The sequence below is a fragment of the Crocodylus siamensis genome, chromosome 13 (assembly GCF_052110815.1).
Source record: "Crocodylus siamensis isolate JL-2025a chromosome 13, ASM5211081v1, whole genome shotgun sequence".
NCBI classification, from domain to species: Eukaryota; Metazoa; Chordata; order Crocodylia; family Crocodylidae; genus Crocodylus; species Crocodylus siamensis.
This window is the reverse complement of record NC_143407.1, coordinates 27,997,561-28,022,387: the sequence shown is the minus strand read 5'-3', so window position 1 is coordinate 28,022,387 and position 24,827 is coordinate 27,997,561. Positions and strand designations below refer to the sequence as shown.

The following is a 24,827-nucleotide window of genomic DNA, read 5'->3' as shown; positions in this document are numbered from 1 at the left end:
TGTATGAGCCAAAGCAAGCAGCTGGTGCCAGGCAAAGAAATAAAGACTTCTCCTTCTTCCTGTCCCTGCTTCTCATTCATTTGTCATTCATCATTCTACTACTATTCCATTTGAATTGAATTAAATTCTTAATATTTCTAATTCATGGCCAAAGAATCAGTAATGGATGAAAATGCGTCCCTTGCATGAATTCCTTGTCCTGCTGCCATGATATTACATGAATCTTTCAGCTAACATGACATGTAGTTTTTAAATGCTTTTTTAAAAAATGGTCTGGAGTCCACAAAGATACCGTCTGACATCCGGGAACAGTCTCAGTTCAGAGTTAGTGTTCAGGGTACAACCTGAGGATCTGCAAGAAATGTGGGGGAGTGGCAGGGGCAAAAAGAAAGTTCTTGGCAACTGGTGTGGTTATTCTTGGATGCTTTGTACACCCTTAGATTTAGTACGTGAGATAAAAAATAAATTCTGGTTGTGGAGTATTGTGTTTTTTTTTTTCTTTTTCTTTTCCAGCTTTGTCTGATCTGCCACACACATTCACACCCCAAATAAAGGAATGCTTGTGAGACTTATGCTGCAGGAGGACAGCACTGTTATGCCTACATAAAGATAAATGTTTTAAAAATGGGCTGCCACATTTTTTGGCCCTTACTTTTGTAAAGGTTGGCCGTGGTACAGATGTTTTTTTGATCAATACCATCCAGAAACAAGCAGTTATGTTGTGGTGAAGGCAGGCAGAGGTAAAATACCCATTGTCAGCCCTTCCAATCCTATCTCTAACTACGTATAAGGATATTTCTGCTGTGTGATCAAAGCAAATGAGCAAAGCTCAGTTTCTGTGGTAGGGCCGTCTTACATGTTACACTGTAGCTGCGCAAATGTTGTTCAGCTTAGTGCTAGCTTGCAGTCACACCTTCAACTTGCGTGGCACATCTGTGAGGAGAGGCCACACTTTGATGGAACAGGAGCTGGGTTATGTGGATCAAGAGATAGTCCTGCCCTGAGCTGCATAATGGGCGCATCTACAGTTGCTGCTATGGCACCATTGTTACTGTACTGTCATTTAGTACTTCCTTTTGTACCAGTGACAGCAATATGCTGCACACGGTCACTGTAGCAATGTGCTATAATGGGGGAGCATGTCACTACAGCATCACAGGTTTTGCCTGGAGATGCTATGTTGCCGTAGCACATTGCATCACGTGTAGATGAGCCCCATGTGTGCTTTAAGCTACTTACAGGTGTTAATGTGCAGACAATCCAGGGGTTAAGAGCCTGAGGAGCTGCCCATAATTTACATGCGAGAAGGCCCTCTGTAACATATTTTGCACAGATGTCACAAGGCATGCTGTGTCATGTCAGTGGAGAAAACGGTAGCAATAATAGGTAATGCTTTCCTTTGCGTTGCATCCTTTAAATCATGCAGGCTAGCTGGATTATTATTGGGCAATACTTTAAATCCAGTTTGCATCAGTCCAGTGGATGACACAAACCAGTAGAGAATAAAGCCTCAGCCCAAGTTTAAACTAATCTCTAATTATCAGAGAGCTTAATTAGCATCTGTAACCTGTACGCTATCCTATGAAGCATCTAATTTTGGCCACTATCAAAGACAGGAGAGTGCAGTAAAGGAACCTTGGATCTTATCCAGTAGGGCAGTTCTTTCATTAGGAACCAGGTCCACAGTCATCTGAACCGGCTTCATGAAAAACTGGACCCGATTCCGTTTTCTCCTTAGTTTCACAGATTCACTTCTTTGTGCTTACTTCAAAGTTTGCCTGTGTGAGAAGGGAATTGACCTGTTTTGAATCAGCGACACAAACCTGCAGGGCACAGTTTTCTTCTGTCTCACACTGTGTGCATTGTGAGTGCTGCCCAGGCGGAAGAGTTTTGAAGTGGGTGCAGTTTGCAGGCAACTCCAAGTCTCTCTTCAAGGTGTAAAGCAGTGAAGAATTGGGATGAAGCTGCTTTTCAAAAGGTTCCTATGAGAGAATGGAATAAATAAATCCCTTTCCAGCTTTTCAGCTCTTTGTTTAATTGGCAGCTGCCCATTGCACCAGCTCTGTGCATTTCACAAGTGCCTTTTTGCAGCGTGCTTTGGAGGTGTGGAGCATGGCAGAAATGCTAAGGACCATTATTAATGATACTTTATTGTATGTACTTTTGATGCGAGTAAAGTGCAGTTTCATTGCTGCAGCCAAACAGAAATGAAATACAGACTTTTTTCCAGCCATTCTTCTAAACTGTTTGGAAAATACTGGGACATTAGAGAAACCTGATAACTGTGGGTGTGTGTTTAAGTACAGAATAGTTCCTATTTGCTTCAAGAACTAAACTAAATAAAATCGAATGTCCAGAGGTGTAACTGGGTGCTGGAGCACCCTGGGAGGCAGTGGCACATGGGGCAGCTTTGCTGGGCTTCCAGTGCAGCAGCTGCTAGTTTTGTGGCCCTCTCCTCTTCCCTGAAACCCCCAATCAGCACTTGGGGATGATGCTGCAGTTACAGCTCCTTTACTGTGCTCCTGGGATGTCTCTTGCTTTTATGAATTTAGAGCCTTCTGCAGACCCTGGCTATATAACTAAAACTTTCACCATGTGGGTTCCCAAAGTTTGGCATCTATAGGATCATGGAAAAGTAGGGATGGAAGGGACCCCACAAGGCCATCTAGTCCAGTTTCTAGCTCAGAGCAGAATAATCCCTGTCTAAACCATCCCAGCCATATATCCGTCTAACCTGCTTTTGAACATTTTCTGGGATGGAGATTTCACAACTTCTCCAGGTAGCCTCTTCCAGTGCTTGACCACCCTTGTAGTTTGAAAGTTCCTCCTAGTCTCTAACCTAAAATTCCTCTGCTGCAGTTTTAGGTCACAGATGAGTCTTATTGCCTTAACATGCTTCTAATTACCTCATTGGGCAATTGTTCCCCAGGTCACTGAAAACAAGGTCATTTATTCTTTTAAGAAACACGTGCTGTGGTTCATTTGCATTAATAGTGGGACTGGATTTCTTATTGTTGAATGAGCAGTGAAGAAGCTTTGTATTTCATTTCATGTATTTCACTTTCTGTATGTGTGGAGTCTAAAGAGGGGAAAGAAACCCTTGCCCTTTGCTTTACTAACACAGGAGAGCATGAGCTGGAGGAGAACTTGTGTTATCCAGGACTGGGGGTAATAGTCAATGTCAGCTGCAGGAAAGGATGATAGTGACAAATATTTGCTATATACTGTACACTCCAAGAGAGAGTGGTGGAAATGTACACACGTAAACTGGTAAGAACACTTGCTTACAAAAATTTCCCAGTACATTGAGGTCCCCTTATGTTAAAACTCGTTTAGTTTCTCTCCAATGAATCGTAATGTAATGTAGCAACTTCTTGTGGCTGATACAGTTTAAGGAGGGTGAAGATCTGTTTTATATAATGCACCTGTGGTTAGTATCTAGTTTTCTTAGAAACTTTTAACTAGTTTGTTCATGTGGGCAAAAGGGAAAGGAGGAGGGCGGTTAAATACTGACGTTATTTCAGATTTACTGCTGAGCTGAACTTAATCACAATTGTGAACTAGAGCATCTTGTGTCTCTGCGCTTGTGTGTGTTATTGCTCTTTTATAGTCAGGGGTAGGAGAATCTTCTCGAATGGTCTTATGCTATGTAAAGCCATAAAGAAGTCAGGGTAAAGCAGGGGTGGGGAAGTATTTGGGCCTGGAGGGAGTTTTGATGAGTTGGGGTGGGCCAGATCAACACAACCCCCTCCTCCCCCCCCCCCCCCCCCCCGTCACAACTCACCAAAGCTCCCTTTCTGGCATGGGGCTGCAGGCAGGTGGGGAGCAGTGTTCAGAAGTGGGATGGGCAAGTGAGGCAGGGATCTCAAGACAGACTCATGGGGTTGTGACAGCATGGGGCTGGGGCCCAGGGCAGAACCACAGTGTGCTCCCTGCACACCCCTGCCTTGTGGGGAAGGTCTGGGGGAGTGTGGGGAAATGTGTGCACACGTATGCGTGTTGGGGGCTGCCTAGGTGCTTGGTCCTGGGAGCTGGCTGTGGATGAGGGAAGGGAGGAGAGGGCAGGGGGCATGTACAGCAGAACTTGTTCAGGTGGTGTGGTCTGTGGTTATTCCCGTGGCATTCTGCATGGGGCCAAGCCCCCCTGGGCCGCACTCCAGCCTGCACCCATCAGCCCAGCCCTGGCCAGCATGCACAGCTTACTGGTGGGGCTGCTCCTGGTGCAGCTGCAGCCGCTTGGGTGCTGCTCAGCTCCCCTTGCCTCCAGAGGCGGTACTGGGAGCAGGCCCACCAGAAGCTGTGCGTGCTGGCCTGGCCTGGGACTGGTGGGCACTGGCTGGAGTGTGGCACAGGCTGCCCTGGGTGAGGCATGGCCCCATGCAGAGCACTGTGGGGGCAGCCACGGGTTGGATCCAATCAAGTGGTGGACGCCCCTCACAGTCCAGATTAATCTGTTGGAGGACTGGATCTGGCCCACGAGCCGTATTTTGTCCACTCCTCGGTTAACGGCAAGCGGAAGGAGAAGGAGAGAGTAGATTTGGCGGAAATTTTTCCACTGGAACAGATTCCCATTAGAAATCAAATCCACAGGAACATATTGAATTCATTTAAATTTTAGATCAAAGACAAACCAAATTACTCACCTCGACAACACTGCAATATTTTGTTTATTCTTGGTCATTTTGATTTTTGTTATTCTATAAAAAGTGGAACTGAAACATTCCAGCCTTATTCAAAAGAAATGGCATTTTGAGTTTTCGAAAATGAAATCACCAAATTGTAATGGGAATTCCGGGTTCCACTCAGGTCTAACATACAGATATTTAAAATAAAAGATTAATAGATTATTTTTAACTTTCCTCTCTTGCTTATTCTTTTTTTCCATCTAACTTGGAGAAAATTAGGTCTTTTCATATAGGATCTTTAGATTAAAAGAAGCAACTTTATTTTCAATTCAAAGTTACGGGCATCCTGGAAAAGAATGTTTGAGACAGATGGGCATGACATCTGGCCCAATAAAAACATTATAAATAAAATATTTTTAATAAAATCCCCAGGCTTGATTTTTAGTATATTCTCTGGAAAGTTCGCTTTTCTTTTTCTTTTAAAGGACCCCAGGTACAAAGATTTCATTAGAAAAATTCCATTTTACATTTACTCTGAAACAGCTTTTGGAAAATCATAATTTATCTGGTTTAGTTTGGCAGCAAAGAAGGATTTGCTGCAGAGATCCCTAAAGAAAAAGTCAAGCCAAATGACAGATAACTTTCCAATTCCGTCGTCTTAGTGTAAGGTTTAATAATAACCTTTTTTACAATATGTTCATTGAGGGTGAAGAAATCTGTGACCTAATTGTGGAATTGCCTCAGCCCTGGGGGAAGGGATGGTTCATAATGGGCTGATGTAGACCAAGCAGTGAAATGTAACTCGGAGAGAGCCCTATACCTGATGCAGCTTATTTCGTTGAACTTTTTTTTGCTTTTGTCCCACTAACTTAGGTCTAGCACAGTGGTTTTCAGCCTTTTTTTCATCTGTGGACCCCTAAAATTTTTTGAATGGAAGTAAAGGCCCATTTGGAAATTTTGAACAGAGTGCAGACCCCTTTGAATTGTAAGTGTTGGTATTCATATACTTTGGATTGATCATAATCAACTTCCGTGGACCCCTTTGACTGTGGCCGTGGTCCATGAACCACAGGGTGAAAACCACTGCTCTAGTATGACTTGAAGTTTTTACCAGGATTGCACCACTGCCTCAGTTTTGTTCTTATTTGGACTTTAGAACAGAATTATTAGTCACGGGAGTCAGGTCATCAAGGGAATCTGCAATGTAATTCATAAAACTTACGTAATTAATAGATCTCAGGTGAAGTGATCACATTTTGGAAAATGGTGGCTCACATAATGAGGGCTGAATTGGGGATTTATGGTCACCTGAAGTTCACTGTGATTTCAGTGTGTTTAGTGGAGTTAAGAGCAGTTAATTATCACTCAGGAAATGTTAACGGAGCCCTGTTTTACTGTGCAGTAAATAGCTCTGTGCTGAAAGATTAGTGGGAAAAAGTTGGCTTTACCAACAAAGAATAATATCTGTAGCAGTAGTAAGACTTCTAACTTGAACTTCTGTGATTCAAACAGCAGCATTTATCGCAACACTACTTAGACAAGGACAACAGTGGGTGAATGCATTGAATGTAATGTAGAAAATTTCAGTTTGATGTAGCTATTGGCTGGGTTTTTTTGTTTTTAATACAGAGTAAAAGAAGCTCATTTCCCTTAATGCTGACACTGAAGAGAGACAGTGAAGTCAGTAAGAGCCAAAAAGAGGCTTTAGAGTTAGATTAGGTTTGTCAACAGGTTCTTTGATTTCCTTTTCACAAGATGTAATGTCAGTTAAGCAATTTACATGTCATAATGACTTTAGTTTTTAAGAGAAAAACCTTGGCTGCTTATGTGGTGGAACAGAGATTGGAACTTGGGGAATAGACAACGCATAGGAAAAAGCAAATTAATAATGAACAGCCTTAAATTAAATGCATAATCTGGACCTTCCAAGGAACAGCCTGCTCTCTTAATCAGACAGGCCACAGAATGAATGAGTACCAGAAGTAAAACGGAGACCCAAAGGGTATGTCTACACGAGATGCTTTCCTGCACAACAGACTGTTTTGCTGCACAGTTAAGTATCACCGTTTACACATGTGCAGCAGTTAAGGTGAAGTAAACTGATTTGCTGCGCCACTGCATAGTCCCATCAGATACAGGCGGCATCTGGCAGTGCAGTAAATTACTGTGCTTATAAATGCACATGTGGATGGTGACGTCAGGATTAGTTTACTCCACCACAAACTGAGCCAGAGTATATTTGGTCGCATTAATTGCACATGTAGATGTGCCCACAGGGTAGAAAAATACTGACTGAAAAGAAAATATGGGAAATGGTGAAATTGGCATTCTAAATCATAGGCTTCTTCTGGAGAAGATGGTGGAAAAAATAAGAAGCAATGTCTTGGTAAGCATAATCTGTTTCAAGGCACAACCCTGCAAGATAGTGAACTGTTGTCAGCAAAAGTTGAGGGCACTCAGCAGTTCATGTTTATTGAGATGAAGATAGGGTGAACAAAAGGCTCTGTAAATTCAGTCATTTGTGCCCATGCCTGAGTATATCTGCAAAAGAGAGGGCTCAAAAACAAGACAGACCCAACTTTTGGTGTCTGTCAGAACCAGTGAGCTAAATGCTTCCATAACAAATCAACAGATCCTATCTTAGCTGTTTCAAGGTCTTTTTCTCCAAATCTTAAAATTATGCTGACCCTAATGATTGAATTTCTGCATCAAAGTCAGATTATTGGACAATGCATTTCTAAAGGAAAAATATTAAAATCTAACTAACCCACTTTTGTGAATGGTAGGAAAATAGCCACAAATTAAGGGTGAAGTCATATTATCCAAAATAGTTATTGCCCTGTGAGATTGCAGACTAAAGCTGTCATTTTGCAAAGAATTTTATGAAGGCTATTTTAGTATTAAATTGGAAGATGATGCAAATTTCAGGAGGATGGCCAGCCATTATCTCTCCGACATTAATATGTGTCATGCTGAAGTAATCTAGAATCAAATTGCATCATGCTCCTTACCTATTTTTATCCAGTCAGCATTTTCATGTTTTGACCATGGATAGAAAATTTACGGCAGTAAACTAGAAGAACAGCTCCCAAACTTCATTGCTTAGAAAACGTTTGGGAAGTAAACTGATGGAACTTTGTGGTCTCATGTCATCCATGAAAACCCTAGGTTAGAGTGACAAGACAGGAGGGAAAATAGGTGTTGTGCTTATTGTCCCCAAATGATTGTCTGGAGCAAGGCTGTCCTCTTTTGAGTGGGCAATCCAGGCCCACCCATTGTATGGTACAGCCTGGTTCCACAGACCCCTGCCAGCTTGCACCCACTCTGGGCCCCACCGGTGCTGGCCCTGAGACATTGGTCCAAAGAAGTTGGGACATTGGTCCCAAGATGGTGTCCAAAGGGTGGAGCACCTGTCAAGGGGTGGGGCTACCCAGGATGCCCTTGACAGCTTGCCGAAACTAGGTAAGTGGCCCTCTGCCTGAAATAATTGCCCACCCCTGGTGTAGAGGTGTGGGCCAGGAGACGCAAGCTAAAGGAAGGAGGTGGGGCCCAGAGACTAGGGTGGCCGTTGGTTTTGTTTTATACCGGACCATCCTGTTTTTAAACTCTTTGTCCCCTGTCCATTTCTAAATGAGGAACAGATTGCAAGAAGTCCTGTTTTTCAGTTCACTGGGGGAAATATGCATCAGTCATTTATCCTCATGATCCTGTTGGCTGTGCCCGTAGGTAGGGCAGTGCAATGCCAGGAAGAGCAGGGTTCAGCCAGCCAGGGAGGGAGGTGCCCTCTGCTGCTGATTGGCCAAGGGGCCTGGTGGCCACACCCTTCACTGCTGATTGGCTGAGGCAGTGGCTCCACCCGTCACTGCTTATTGGCAGCAGTGGTTCCCCCATTCATGGCTAGGTAGAAGCCTGCAGGCTGGGGTTAACCCATTGTGGGCTGTTTGGGAGCCATGTGTGCCAGTTGGGCAGCCTTGGTGTAGAGCAGGGGTGGGCAAAATATGGCTCATGGGCCAGATCAGGCCCACAAAGCCATTCTAACCAGTCCATGGGACCCCTAAAAAAACTTTGAAAATTAAAATTTATCTGTCCTTGGTTCCTGTAAAAAATGATTGGAGACAAGGGCAATAGGACCCAGGGGAATCCTTGGTGGGCTCCTGCAATAGCAGGGGCTGCCTGGCCCCGCCCTCCAGCTGGAAGCCACAGCAGGGGCTTCTGGCCTGGGACCATGTGGCTGTCCCGGCATGGGAAGCTTGGGGAAGGGCAGGGAAGGAGCTGGCGCAGAGCGTGGGGAAAAGCAGCCCCTCGCCTGCCCTGTGGCTGGCGCTCCTTGCTGCAGCCACTCGCAGAGCACGTGGGGCTGTCTTGAGCAGGCACAGGCAGCCCCACACGGGCTGCAAGCAGCTGCAATGCGGGGTGCCGGCCATGGGGTGGGTGAGGGGCTGCTTTTCCCCATACTCTGTACCAGCTTGTAACCCAGCCCTGCGCCGGATCTGGGCTTGCCCATTGGGGCTGTGCCGTGGTGGCAGCAGCTGCGGCCCTCTCCCCTCTTGCCGTGCTGGGTAGTGTTTGCTGCTGCTGCCTGCCTGGAGTTCGTGCTGCGGTGAGGCTGCCACCACCGCCTCTGTGCTGGCCAGCGCATGAGCTCCAGCACAGGAAGCAGGCGGGGCGGGGGGGGGAAGGTCGCAGCTGCTCCCGCCATGCGCAGCCCCAATGGGCAAGCCCAAAACTGGCAGGGCCTAGGCTGGCAGCGCGGGCGGGTTGCAAGCTGGTGTTGAGCATGGGAAAAGTGGCCCCTCGCCCGCCCCATGCCCAGTCCCCCAAGCTGCAGCCACTCGTAGCCCATGTGCAGCTGCCTATGCCTGCTCAGGACAGCCCTGCACATGCTGTGGGCAGCTGCAGCGGGGGGTGGGCAAGGGGCCGCTTTTCCCCGTGCTCCGCATCAGCTCCTTCCCTGCCGGCGAGCAGGGGGTCAGGGCTGTGTGCTGCCCCCCGCCTGTACTGCGAAGCCAGGGGGCACTGGGTGTGCGTGGGCATGGGAGCACAAGGCCCACACTGTTGTCCCAGGGCCAGCACCAGCAGGGCCCGGAGCAGGGCAGCAGGGGTACAGGGTCCCGGGCAGCAGGGGCTCTATGGAGCCAGGCCAGCTCCCCCCTTTCCTTGATGGTACAGCCTGGTTCCACAGACCCCTGCCAGCTTGCGCCCACTCTGGGCCCCACCGGTGCTGGCCCTGAGACATTGGTCCAAAGAAGTTGGGACATTGGTCCCAAGATGGTGTCCAAAGGGTGGAGCACCTGTCAAGGGGCGGGGCTACCCAGGAGGCCCTTGACAGCTTGCCGAAACTAGGTAAGTGGCCCTCTGCCTGAAATAATTGCCCACCCCTGGTGTAGAGGTTCCCATCACTGATTTGTACTAGATGGGTGAGGAAGAGGGAAAAAGAGACAGTTTAAAAAAAAAACAGTCAAAGAGAGTGGTCCCATTTGTCCTTAAATGTCAGTTTTTTAAATTGTAAAGGAAAAAGTTATGGGCTGCACATTCAGTTGGATTTGGTGGTGGCGGCAAGGAATATATTTTCATTGCTATGAATTGTTTTTTCAGAATCACTAATCAGATATGTTGAGCTCCTTTCCCAGCTGTGCTTTGAAAATGTTAATCTACCATCTTAGTCCGATTCCAGGTGGATGTTATAAAAGGCCACCAGCCTTTGTTGGCAGGCTCGTCCGAGAAACCAAAGACTGAATGAACCATAGAGGCTGATCTATTCCCTCAGTTCCCCTGAGATCAAAGCATTTGGCTAGTCTTCCGCAGGGCAGACGGGTTGGGGGAACTTGCACGAATGCTGCTTGTGTCATACTTTGGGTAAACAGAAGACTGGATTTCAAGGGCTGGCAAGCTGGCACCTTCAGCTGCACAATAATTCATGATAAAAAGAAAGAAAAGAAGGGAAATAAAGGGAATCTATTGCCCTTTATGCCGTTGCCTTGGTTTTATTTATTTTGGACCAACATGCAGATTTAAAGATAGATGATATTTCTCCTTTTCATTGTCCCTCTCTTTATTTTACGCTGCCGAGCTGTTTGTGGAATAGTTCAACAAAAGAAGAAGATGCTTCTTTTTCTATTTAACACAAAACTGTGGCGCACATCTACGAGCGGCGGGGGATTCATGGCTCGTGCTGCGGGACCATGGGACTGTTCTACAGTTGCATTAAAGGCAGCATTGGCATCATGCCCAATCCCAATATTACTCGATGACAATGATGTACTGTAAAATGTTGTGTGAAAATGCTGAGAACTTCAAAAACAGGCTCTCTGGCCAGTGAATAGAAATGAGGTGCTTGCTTATGTAGCCACTATCCTTCCCAAATGTTGATATTTATAAATGACTGGCTGGGTTGTGGGTGCCTGAGAGAGAGACCCACCTCCTGAGCCATTTGGCTGCGAGAGCGAGAATGCAAAGCTGTGAACGAAACAATCTGTCACTATTGCGGACATTCTTTGGGCCAAGTTTTCGAACAGGAAAGGGACAGCGATAGTAGTGCCTGGCTGGAGGCAGTGTCTGGCTTGCGAGTAACACAGATGGAACTGGGCGGGCAGCTGACGGCACCAGAGAGGGTCAGCACAAGAGCTGGGAGAAGCCTGTCGGGCCAGAAACAGTAGGTGAGCTTTACATAAAACAGAGAGAGCAGCCGGTAGGGCGGAGGAGAGCATGAGAGAGGTCTAGGACATTTAGCAGTCTTTGTTGCACCTCCGGAATAAGTCAGGCTCCAACCTGGCTATGGAGAACATCCTGTTTTTGAGTAGATAACATTACTGCCGATGATGTGGAGTCATCACGCTGTCCTGTGCAAGGATCACGGTGATAACCTGCGCAAAAAACAGTGGGTGGCGGTGCACCATCTTCGCGTTGCTATTTGCAGTGACCCCTGATATGCCAGGAATAAACCTGCATTTACATCTTTTACTCGGTTTAATTCTTCCCGCACATCTGTAGGAATGTAAGGTACAGGACAGAAAGGTGCTTTTCGGGTCAAGGAGCCCAGTTACTAACTGTCACAAGGGACTCACATTCAAGACTGCTCCAAGTGTCTAATTTGTAGGCTTGGACACGCATGGAATTAGTACAACTAGGCATAATTTATTTCCTGGTAATGTTACTTGGTAATGTTCCTGGAAAGCTAAACCTTAGATACAGGTTTAGCTTCCTCTTACGAAACAGGCTGCCCATTCTCCTATCCATTCTAGTAACACTTTTCTTCCCTGGTTCCTGTTTGAATTACTCCCCTGTGCTTGTTGTTTTTCTCGGCACAAATGTCTATCCTCAGTCTCTAGAGGTGAAAACCCAGCACGCTGAGGTAGACTAGCGAACCTTTCCTTCACACCACGTTTAATTGATTGAGCAATCAATAATACTGCAACCTGCGTTCAGTGATCCACAGAGCAATCATAACTAGAACCAGTACAAATTTGCACTGTGCCCTTAGAGAATCAAACATATTCTATGTGGCAGTTCATCACTGCATTTCCCTCATTTTTTTCCCCCCTTAGCTTATGTCAGATACAGGGAATTAAAGTCTTTTTTTGATCCACTGTTAAGACAAGGGTAAATGTCCACCCTTGACCATCACCACTTGTTGAATTATTCCTTGCTAGTTCGACACGCCAGAACTCAGGGATATTGGGACCAATCTTGTTTTCCTGTTGACTTCGGTGGGATGGGAATCAGGTCCCTAATGTGCCTCCTGGTTGAAAGACTGTCCCAGAGAAGTAAATGTAGTAATGTTGTAGTAATTTTCAGTATTTTGTATCTCCCCACAATTTTTTGGCAGCCAGCTTTCAGAGCGTTTCTCTTTTGCAGGCTACACAAGATGCTGCAGGTTTCAGACAACTATAAGCTACTCTGTCTGCTCTGTCCAAATCAGGCTTAAGGCATATTTCCAGGACAAGAGCAGCCTAAGGGGAACTTTGCCCAAGTCTGCATTGCTGTTGCCCACATCAGGGCTGTTTTTTTCCAATAAACATCCTTATGGGCTCTCAATCCTGCACTCATTGCTTGGACCAAAAAATTACTATTATTTTTGGAGGGGGAGGGGAGATAATACTGCAACGTATCCTTTCTTCTGTGCCTTTATATGGTGATGGCATATGCAGGCAGATAGCTTGGTAATTATTAGAACTGGTTAGGAATTTCTTGAGAGCAAATTCATGAAATCATTTTGAGGGACAACATTGTCATTTTTTCTTGCATTTTCAATGGGGAAATCAAAATGCACTCTTTTGTTTGGGGTCTGATCAACATTACTTGAAATATTTCAGGGTGGAGAACTGAATAGGAACTCTCCATTCTTCAGTGTTTCTCTGTGCCCCAACCCTCCGAGCTGCCACACTGCTGTGTATATAGCACGGTGGGGACATAAGACATTTGAAATGCAGCTCCCTTGAGACACTGCAGCGATGCTGGTGAACACTGCTCAGCACTGAATCAAAACATTTTGATCCAATAATATTGAAATCCTTGGTTTTGACTTAAAAAAGTCAGCAGCAAACGTTTTGGCATTTCCAGGTGGATTTTTTTAAATGAAATGTTTGCATTCCATGAAAAACTGAGATATTTCAACACTTCATGCCATTTAGCAATGGAAACAAATGCCAAACAGGTCTGGTGATTATGAATGTTACCTAGTACATTGCAGAAGACAGGGCGCTTTTAGTCCATTGTGTCTGTATTTTGGTGCTTAATCCAGCTACAAAGTTAATGAGACTACTTGAAAGCGTAAGGGTTACTGAACTGCCACCCTCAATGCAGTGACAGAAGTTACCGTATAGTACTTATCTGGTGATTACAAAACACTTAAGGTGGCCAATTGTTACAGTGTAATTACAAATTTATTACTTGATTATTTATGCCTACTGAAATAAATTGAAACCATCTGCAGTGCCTGAGGCTAGCTGGCAGACAGCGATTGCTCAAGCTGAATTTGTTTCGCAGAGAGTTGTGATTCACTCTCAGGACGCGCAGCAAAGAATAATGATGGTTGCCTCTAGTTACCAGGGATCGCCTGTAAATAAATCCACTGCTGAACTTTAGGAGAGGAACGTTAGGGAAGTTTTAAAACAAGATTAATATCCAGCACTGGCAAAAAAGCTGCTTCTGTGAAAGGCTCTTCTGAAATGAAATTCATTGGAAGAGCTAGAAACAGAATAACTAATGTTATAAGAGGAAGTGGCCTTTGAAACTTCTTGGATTTAAATGCAGCAAGTTAATGACTCGCTAGACTAGATGGCAAGTCACAGCCATGACAGCTGTCTACTTTTGTGCCCTTCACAAAGGAAATAAAGAAAAAAAAGTGCTGATTTCACCTGATCCTTCTTTCCTTCCTCTCAGAGGAATTTGGGGTTTAATAGAATTGCCATGTGCTGCCTAATAACGAAAACTACAAGGTGCAGCTGTTAAATGCATCCAGAGAATGGGAATTAGTTAAAAACAGCCCCCCTCCCCTTTTTGCATGCTCAAATAATTCTGAAAAATGAGTACTCTGCTGCCTCTTAGGGCTTGTGGGACATAAATCATTGTCTGGGGAAAACCTGGTAAGCAAAACCTTCATGAGAAATGTACCTTAAAAACAGGCCAAACAGAACACGAAGTAATCATCCCTCTTCCAATCTGGTCCCCCTAGTACAGGAGGTTGAAAAGTTTTAACTCCTAGGCTGCTCACTGAACAAGATTCAGTGTTTTCCCTCTGAATGGAAGTGAAGTGGAAACACTTTTTGGTTAACCAGCCCCTTCATTAACCAGCCACACTGAACGAGTCCCTGGAATGAAATCATTGAAAACAGTCAATATAAGTCATGTTCATCATGCTATGTTCCTTTCTGTATTGCCACTTCTCAGGTTCCCTGCTCTCACTTAACTAGCGATGTTTCAGGGCCATTTTCTTCTCTCTCAGTCTTTTAGTTTGCATTTTTCCAGCCCAGTATCTTTTTGTTGTTGTTGTTCTTTTCTGTTTCTTCGTGTTATTCTTCTGTCCTTGCTGGCTAGATTTCCCCTACATCCCTTCCCAGCTTAATGTCATCTGTGAATTTAATTAACGTTGTGTTTGCTCCCTCTTTGAGATCATTAATGATAGAACCAAATACCAATCCCTGTGGTTGCTGATTAGACCCTTCTCTCCCCTCATTCACCTGAGGTCTTCCTCGTGTGTTGGCATGCGTAGCTGAAATTACTTGGATTCATTCTGAGTTCAAAAGTTTTCATAATAATAGCTAGCTCTTATATAGGGCTTTTCATCTGTAGATTTGAAATTGCTCTTCAAGAGGTTCATATCCATTATCCATTTTACTGAGGGCAAAACTGGGTCACAGAGCTTCCTTGCCAAGGATCTCCCAGAAGAAGTAAAGTTGCCTGCATCTCAACCCAGTGCCATCATGAATGGAACATGCTGCTCCTCCATATTCAAATCCCACTATGCGTCCTCTACCACTATCCCTTCATCCTCTATTTTTGTAATACTGTTTGCATTTCCTGTGTTTGGGAGTAGGTTGTGTACAGTGGCATGGAGGGGCAGCTCCAGTACAAAGTGATGCCAAGTACTATACCAGGGAATAGGACTACAGGAAATTTCCAAGTGGGAAACAGCAAAATATGAACATATCTGCTTGATGTGGTTTTTGCTATCTGCTATACAGTTATGCTTCCCAGCTTAGGGGGCATCGAGGACTAAGTTTTAATGTTTTCAAAAAGATAGATTGGTCAAGAGACGTTACCTTCCTGGGTTGCATGGCTCTCTACTCATGGTCTAGGCTCTTTTTCATGCTGCTGTTAATTAAGGTGGTCTGTGGAGACCAAAATTAGGGCCCCGTTGTGCTATTCTCTGTGCTTAGTAGAGAGTACCTGCCCCCAAACTGTGTCTAGCCTAAATACAGGCTTTCTCAATGTTTTTCATAACGTGCCCAGCATGTTTACCAAAAGGTTCTTTCATGGGCCATTTCTCACCCTCCTCCTTGTGATCCAGTAGCATCTATTGTCATGGTAACTACCGTGATTGATTGTTTGTAGAAATCATAAAAGAAAAGCACTCATGTATTTTTAGCTTCTGGTAATTTAATTCCATAGCAGGAAATGGAGACCATGTGACCAAAAGTTAATAAAAAACAGTTTGGGAACCGCTGTTCTGTACCTTGTAACTGTTGGTGTTGGCTTGACTGTGTCCTAAAAGGATGCAGGGCCTTTTGACTTTGAAATGAGGTAAACCTTAAGAAAGCAACAGGGAGTATATTGGAGAGCAGAATACAGGACTTGTTTTTTTATAAAGAAAAAGTATTAAAAAGGTCAGGCTGACACTGGGATGAAGAAGAGATGCCGAGTGAAGTAGTCACTTCTTGTACAGTGCCCAACCTATTTCAAGGTCTTCAAAGACCCTTCCAAGAGGAAGTGGTATATATAGACAGGCGGCTGGGAAAAGCTACATTTGGGGTTAGAAGTGGTGTGTTGGGGATGCAGGAAACCTGGTTAAAAGCTCAGATTTCTGAAGGCAGAAGAACAAGCTTGAACCCAGGTTTGTGCAGGGAATTCTGCTCGAGGGCCCAACGCCAGCAAAGCACCTCAGCATACGTGTACTCCGCGGGCACGGGCTCAGAAACCCTGGGTTGATGGTGACATAGAAATGCAGCTTATTCATGGGGTTAAGTGCACTGCTGGACTAAGGCCTAACTCCCTTTGTGGTTTATCAAGTTTTCTGAAGTTAGCAATTCCTATTTTCATGTTTTAAATATGTATTTTTTTTTAGTTCCTCGCAATATTTTTAGCTCTGTTGTTTCTCTCTCGGCTGTCAAAAGATTATTTTTAAATGAATTGATTGTACCGTAATATTTACTTCACTTCAGCTTTCAGCACAGCTTATGAAAATAAATTTCACTACAACTCGCAGAGCCTAATGAGATTCATTCCTACTCCAAAGGTTCCCTGCATTATGCACTGCAACTTCCAGTCATGCCTGATTTGAACAGACTCATCATCTTTTCATATTATTGCAATTACAAAGCATGGGTGAAGGTGGGTCTAGGGAAGCATTTATCTTTCACTTAAATATAAAGAGGCTGTAGTTAATTCATATGTGAACTGGAAAAAGATTGGTTATATGTCTAGTCCAATGTCTATGGAAATTCCTAGGAACCTTCCCTGGGATTTTAATGAGCTTTGGATCTAACCTTGGGTGGATGATATCAAAGCAACTGGTTACTTAAAAATGGCAAGCCACAACATTATGCCATAGCAAATGAAAGTGTATCTTGAGATGCTGAATGCACAATAGATTTTTTTTTTTTAAAAGAAGTAGTAGTGCATGCATGAACTTTGATTTCATGTGAGTTAGAGGGTGCCTTGGAGCTTTAAAAGATTCACTAGAAATGATTTTAAGTCACTTTAACTTTGTTTGTGTGAGGGACATATAGGCCTAACTGTTACATTCTAAGGGCGCATCCCCATGAATGTGGTTTGCAGCACCACGAACCAGTCTGTAGCATCACAGACTACATGCACCACATGTGCAGGTGTTGTTCGCCACGCTACTAATCAGCAGTGCGGTGGGTTTTTTTGATACCAGGAGATCCCAGTGTTAAAAAAACCAAACCCTGCACCCAAAAACAGCGTGCATGGCCGCAGCATGTGTAAACCCAAAACCCAAACCCAGCCAGGCTCCATGCACCCTGATTGCCACTGCTGCAGCCCCAGGACCCCAGGCAAGGCTCAGCTGCTGGCTCCAGCCTCCCCTATCCCACCCAGGGCAATTTGTCACATGCCAGAGCATGCATACAGGGGCATTCCCCAGGGACTATGTAGCTGTGGCACAACTATGTGCTGCTGCTATTTGTCCCTGGGGAAACGCATGCACACAGTTGTGGGGATGCGCCTTAACAGTTTATATCTATCATTTTATACCAGTGCAATTGTTACCTTTGCCTCTGCCCAACGGGTCTACTTTCTCAGGGAAATTTTGCTTTTTTTTTTTCCCTTAAAAAATATCAAACCTCCAAAGCCTGAAATGTGTTATGAATCAGATGTGGTGCTGCAGTGCCATAGGGCAATTGTTTTGCTGCCTCAGATGCATGTTCTCTATGGGGTTGGCTCTCATGAAATATTGAGGGCCTCCATGATCCTCCACTCCTCTTCACCAGTGGGGAGATCATGGAAAACTAGGAGTCCAGTCTGCTGAGGAGCCTGGGGGCACTGGGGTTATAACTTCTGTTAGGTAGCATAGCAGCATTTCTAAATCAAAATATCCTGGTTGATAAGCGAGTGTTTACAGCTATGGGGAAATGTCCTCATTTCCGAGCACCCCATGCCCCCTCTCCATTGAACACCTTTTCATCTACTTCATTGTATTTACTTCATTAACTTGGTAAAGGCCACAGAATCACTGGCCAGGTAACATTATTCAGGAAACAGGTATAATGCAAAGAAATAGGCCTGAAAGATTAGAGGCCAGTCACACATCTCTTCCTGAATGGGTAAAAGGGAAAAAAGTGAATGGAGATAGGCCAGTAAAAGCAGATAAGGAGAAATATCTCTTCTATGTCATGTTCCTGCTTGCCAAAGAACTTGAATAATCCCACTGTATGTGTTCGGGACTCATTTAGTGCAGTTGCAGCATGCTGGAGAAGGAAGAGGAGCAACCATCCATCTTGGAGTACTCTTTACGTGACCAGTCTGGTGAACATAATACAGCTACTAGCAGTATTGACTTCAGCTCCAGGCCTTCATTAAAAGAATGGGAGTAATTTGGTGCTCTTTTTAGGTTCTCTGAGCCATGTCCCTTGAGGGGAATGTCCAGCAGAAAGACTTTGAGGTTCACCTAACTCAAGTTTCTCAAGTCTCCTGTCTTATTTTAAGTTTTACTCCTGAAAGGGATGTTATCTGTCTGGGTAAACTGAAATGTGTTAGTCAACCTCCTTGCAAATCATGCCTGATTAAGATAAACAGGACTGTCAGTCAGTCCCAAGGCCGCACCAACTGTTGGGGCACCTTTGATGTAGTAGTAACTTTCCTCCATTCTTCCTTGTCTTTTGCAATCCTTGTTCGATCAGTTTTAATCCTATCCGGTCTTTGATGTTCATGGGTGACTGGTGCCTCCTGAGTCTGGGGTGGGGTACCTGCAGACACTGCATCTGCAGGCACTGGTGGCAGGGGTGGCCCTGTTGTGGGGGCACATCGAGCACCCACAGATGTTGGCAGAGGGGATGGCCCTGCCCGGGGGCATGTGCTCCCCCATACTCCCCCCACCAGTCACCTATGTTGATGCTGGTGGTCCAGCTTGTCCCAGGTCTTCCTCCTCCTCTTCATTCATGCACAGCACCCTGCCAGATGGTGTTGGCGAGGGTGCCAGGCCTTCTTGTTACATGCCCAAATCACTGCAGATTTCTTTTTTTACGATTTCAAGTAAGGGTTTGTATTTGCACGACTTCTTGTCTTATTTGATCTTTCACAGACCTGATGCCATGTTAAATAATGAAGGTATATATGTACCTAGCAAAGCTCTTGCAGAGACAAGTGGTGTGAGACTGCTGGGCTAATTAATAGTTGATGATCTACCTGAAAAAAAATAATATAGCATCCTGTGTTTTTATTCTTAGTGTCCATTGAAAGGGGAGTAGGAATCCAAATCCTTAGGCAGGTATCCCATCTGGCTGAGACTTTAGGATTGCCATGAGGTAAAGCATCCTGCCTTTTAAACAACCCAAGATTAGTAACCGTAGGGATCTTGGTAGTGGCACTTCAAAGTTGAGACAGCCCTAAAATACATCAGGTTTGGGAGTACCAGCCACATGATCAAAGCATGGTCAGAATATGGACACCCAGGAGCAGGTGCTCTTGGCTTAAGTTGCCTGGAATTTAAAGCAGCTATTAAGGGCTTCAGGTGAAGATACCAGAATTAAAAAACAACACAAAGTCAGTTGTCAAAAGTTGAGCCAGGGTTGGGAAGAATGATGGAAGTGTTTCCTTTGGCTCTTACAATGTTTTTATTGATCTGAGGCTGTTTATAGCAATAAAACAATTGTAAATTGGAGGAATGCTACGAAAAGTACTGGGAGATAGCAGTTACCCAGGTGCCTGTGTTTTAAAAGATTTCCATCGTGATTTATTGGACCAGGAAGAAAATGAGCATTTAGGGCTTCATTTTGGAGCTACAAGCCCTCAGACTATTTCTATTAGACATATCGCAGACTGTGGGCCAAAATTGCTTCTCATTTATGTTGGTGTAACTATTTAACAACAGAAATTATTCAGTTATTCTGTTTCTGCCTTGGAACATGAAGATGATGATGCAGATGACCTCATTAAACGGTCATGCCTTGGGGATCTATAACCCTGCCATAGGTAAAATGTCTTATGACTCTGCATGTATGATGGATATTCTTTACCAGTTTACAAATGTGCCAAGAGGGTCATTTATACAGTTTGAAAAGTACTTGGAACCTGTTGGATGAAATATTCTGTTATGTGTCTGTTTGCAGCATTTACTGTATTATTATGGGAACGTTGAAATAGCCGTATGGAGCAGTTCATCTACATCACACAATGATCAATGTCAGATACTGCAGAAAGGTGCAGGAATTCCCAGGCTGAACAATTCTATATTTTTTGCCAAGTATTTTTCAAGGTCTGCTGCATGGCTGGTGCCCTGAAGCCTTAGAGTCAATCATATCCTGCACATGCACAAACACTTATTCTCAGGATAAAGGGAGATATATGATTCTGCTGTATTTTGGTGTGTCAACCAGAGATTGATGCCTTGTGGCACTATTTCACCCTTCTTCTTTGCTTCATTATTTCAGAAATCCGTGAAGCCTTTCGGGTGCTGGACAGAGATGGGAATGGCTTCATCTCCAAGCAGGAGCTGGGCATGGCTATGCGCTCTTTGGGATACATGCCCAGTGAGGTGGAGTTGGCAATTATCATGCAACGTCTTGATATGGATGGTAAGTCATTGATGCTGCTGCGATTACCATTGCAGTACCCCTGCATATGGTTGCTAGTCAAACTCAAAGTGAGAGAGTCTCTGCCTCCAAGTGCTTACAGGCTGAATAAGCATGGCAGACAGGGTGGAGGGACAGTCACAGAGAGGTAGTGACCTTGATGTCACACATCACATCAAAAGCAGAATCAGGAGCAGATTGCAGGTCTCCTGTCTCTTTCACCTATTATATTGCTCTGCCTGTAAACTGCACCCAATGAAACCTTTAAACATGGATATATGGTAACCTGCTTGCCATCCGATAACCCTAGGTAACCTCTCTACATTTTACCAGGTCAGCGTTACCTCCTTCCTCACCCCACCTACCTGTCTCGCACTTATTGTCTCCCATGGCCTCTGATCCTCACTGCCAGGCATTTGTATTTTCACAAAGAACAATTTTTCCAACTATTTAGTTGGTCTAGTTAAAGGTATCCCATTTACCCAAAGAACCTTGTCTACTTTTAAACATATATTTAGAATTGAAAATAGAATGATCCTATTATTTCCAAATGGTATACAGGGGGAAGTGACAAACTGAGGCCTTTCAAAAATGTCTTACTGAGCCATTTTCTCCTTAGTTCATTTTCAGATATGTATTATGAATACAGTAATCATGGAAGGCGTCAGCTGGCCACCCTGGACACTGAAGTCCTCCCTTTATTCACAGAGCACATACAGAAACAGTGCAAATGGCCCTTCTATATGTCTCTTTTCTGACCTTTTCTAGAATAGAAAGGCCAGGTCAGTGTCTATAACTTAGTGGGGCGGGGGGGAGCAAAATGCAGCCTGCCAAGCCATTCTGTCTGACCCACAGGGCCCCTAAACAATTTAGAAAAGTAATATTTATCTGCCCTGGGCTCCCTGTCATGCAGCCCTTGATGGCTTGCCAAAACTCAGTAAGCAGCCCTCCACCCAAAATAATTGCCCGCCTCTGTAGTAGAGGCAGCCATGCTATGTGGGTTTTTTGTAAATGCTGGTTGAACGTGAATTTAGGCTGAGACCACTACACACGTTTTATTTTCTCCAAACTGCATCACATTGTAAAGACTTGCCCATTGTTTTGGGGCTGCATTTGAACTGGTCACTCCAGAGCAAAAGGCTGAGTTGCATACTACCTGTGCCCTAAACTATCCACTCCAGACAATCCAGTCCTCGTTACGCAGTGATTTCACGTCGCTGCATCATCTCTGGCTTGCAAGTGAAAACTAGCTGTGGATAGGAGCTTCACCATGCTAGGTCTGAAATGTTAAACCATTGGATGTTCTGAAAAGACAAGGTTTTGAAAACCGTACAATAGCTTTTTGCAAAGTCCTTCGGAGTGAGTTCCCTCATATAGCGACTAATATATAACAAAAGAAAAGGAACCCTTTAGTAAAGTGAACAGAGACATAGAGCATCAAGACTTTGGAACCGGGATAGGGGGAGTGGACTTTTTAGCTGATGTATGTCTGCAATGATGCTAAATCAGGGTAAATGGGCAATCTTTAAAATGTCCTTGGAGGGACTGGTCAGGGAGTTAAAGACTTTTCTGATGTCTGAAATGTGCATGGATGCTGCAGTAACAGGCAGACCTTCTCACCTTATTCTGCATGACGACTTGACAGCATTGAACATGGTGAAAAATTATACTAAATGATGCAAAGCCAAATGCAAAACCCTTGCAGAATGTGTAAGACAACTGTATTAATCATGTCAGGCAGCATCACATTTGGGCGGGTTCTGTGTATTATTGTTTCTTTTTATAAAATTGTTCTGATAAACAAAAGCATTTTAGAAATGAAGAAAAATGAATAAAACATCTGCAAATGTAAGTGGAGTGCTTCTGCTCCCAGATAAATTGTGGAGTGCAGTTAAGGCATGCTGCTTTTAAATCAGGTTGTTTATAAGGATAAGCGTAAGAGTGATGTGCAAACCTTTAAGTTTAGGTCATTTGCAACTTCAGTTTAGAAACTGGTCTGGAAATCTAATAAGGTTGATTTCTAACTGGGCTGCCCTTCCCCGCTTGGCATGCGGTGGAGGGGCTGGCGGGAGCATGATGGTGCTTCAGAACGGGGCTAGCCAGCGGGCAGTCCCTGCACTGAAACAGAATATGAGACCTGGCTCAATGTGCCACAAGTCTGAGCTCACGTGTAAACGCACATCTGGGAGCAATAAACTCCGGTGCAGTAAGCACCGGAGTTTATTGCATCGCGTTAATATGCATGTGTAGATGCCTCCGTTCTTTTAGAAAATTAGTCTTTTAAAGCACTATTGCATTTTCCCAATTACTTTTTTCCAATAGAACAAGAGCAATTGACTTTGGATTTTGCAAAACTTAAAGTAAAATGCGGTGCAGGTCCACATATTGTTTGTTACCACCTTAGCGCTTTTGGAAAAGAGAGCAGTTTGGGTGTCACTTCAGCATCTGTCCCATGTCCAGGTATTCTCTTATCCGCACACTCTGGAAACTCCAGAGGTCTTTTTCTCAATGTGTCATTTCTGCTTCTAGCACAGCAGGAATTGGTAAGTGCAGAAGTGCACAAAGACATAAAATAATCAGGTTAGAGGGGACTAAACTTTTGTGACATTTGAACTTAGGTTTTGCACTGAGATGAAGGTGTGAGCCTTTATCTGAACCAGTTCACCTGCCCCTGCTTTCAAATTTGGTATGTAGCCATGTTGCTTATTTTCTATATGTCTAAGGTGCCCATTTCACAGTATCAAATTTCTGGAACAGGACACAAATGCAGATTGAGCAGACTGTCAATTAAAAAAAAAAAAAAAACCCAAGCAAATGAAACCAAAGACAGATTAGTAGGGAAAGTTCTTTAGGTGATGCAGGAGCTGGGGAATATTATGAGAAGAAATGATTTAGCTTGCCAGGAGAGCTAATGCGATGCAGCTCAAAGCTTGCTCTTCTTCAGTGGATTGCTCTTTTCTGCAGCTTATCCTGAAATATGTAACACCAACCTGAAACCATATTTTCATTTTCTTTTTTGTTGTTGTTGTTGCTCACTCCATGATTGAGGATTGTTCAGTATGAAGGACTTGATCCAAAACACAGTGGAGTCTATGGGAATCTTTCCATTGAAGTCAGTAGGCTTTGGAGAAGGCCCTTTATTTGCAAGCACAGACCTATACAGCCCATTTCTTTCTATTATATATTTTTGTTGAGGGATGCACCAATCTGCCAGGGTAATGCCAGAAAACTGGAGCACTTGACAATGCTTTGCCTGCATTTCTGAGCGGAGATGCCAGGTTACATGATAAATCATTATGTGCAGCATTCGCTCATAAGACCCCCACAGTATGTGAGAGCCACAGACGAGGCAGTAAAGCTTCTGTGCATTTGGAGGTCTCTAATTGATAGAGCTAATGATGTGATGGTAGATATTTTAACTAGGCATATGTTTCCCCACACACGGCTGATGCCAGCGCCTGCTAATAGTGAGGTAATAAAATTGGCAATAGTTGATGTTTAATCTGAACCACTCTGTACAGACCTAGTACAAACATAAGGTTTTCATCAGATAATACCTTGGGAGTATATTTACATTGGAGGATGGCAGTGTAACTGTATCTGCTTTGCAGACAAGTATATTATAATGACAAAACAAGAATCAGCCAGCTTTTCTATTCTGGTGTAGCCCCCATTTTCTCTGGGGATTGAGAGTGAGAATTCAGCCTTTAAAATCAGTTTCAAGTTGAAAATGAATGGATATTCTAGGCTCGGGAGCAACTGTGCCTTACTCATTTTGGATGAAATCTGTGTTTGTAAGAAGAGCACGAGAAGAAGCATTTTGAATGGTTCTTGATGGTTTTGCAGTCATTGTAAGCTAAAATAGCAGCATCATTTTATATCAGTGTGTGGTGCTCATTATCCTGAAGGATCTCTTAGTGCAGGAGGGGAGCTGAACCTCTGACCCAGGAGGCTGTGACATCTGGCCCATGGAGTTCCTTGTGGTTCTGGAAATTTGGTGGCAGGAGAGCAATGGCACCGCTTCCCTGCTGCCAAATCTCCAGACCTCTGGGGAGCCCCAAGTCCTGTGTACTGGATCCGGCACTCAATCCCAGTGTATGGGGCTGGGCACGGGCAGTGCCGACGCTAGGTCCTAGAAGGAAAGAAAATGGCTAGATGAACAACTTGCTGGGGGCGTTTGACCCCGGTACTCTTTCCTGCCATGGCAGGGGGTCGGACTCGATCTGCTCAGGTC

At 44.4% G+C, this 24,827-nt stretch overlaps 1 protein-coding gene across 1 annotated transcript in view; it reads left to right on the top strand.

Moving 5' to 3' along the window:
- Nucleotides 1-24,827, top strand: part of CALN1 (calneuron 1) — a 178,266-nt gene that overhangs the window by 52,144 nt on the left and 101,295 nt on the right. Inside the window, exon 3 of the mRNA XM_090026006.1 lies at nucleotides 20,453-20,596. Within this exon, the coding sequence (XP_089882132.1) occupies nucleotides 20,453-20,596 (144 nt within the window). The remainder of the gene's footprint in view (nucleotides 1-20,452; nucleotides 20,597-24,827) is intronic.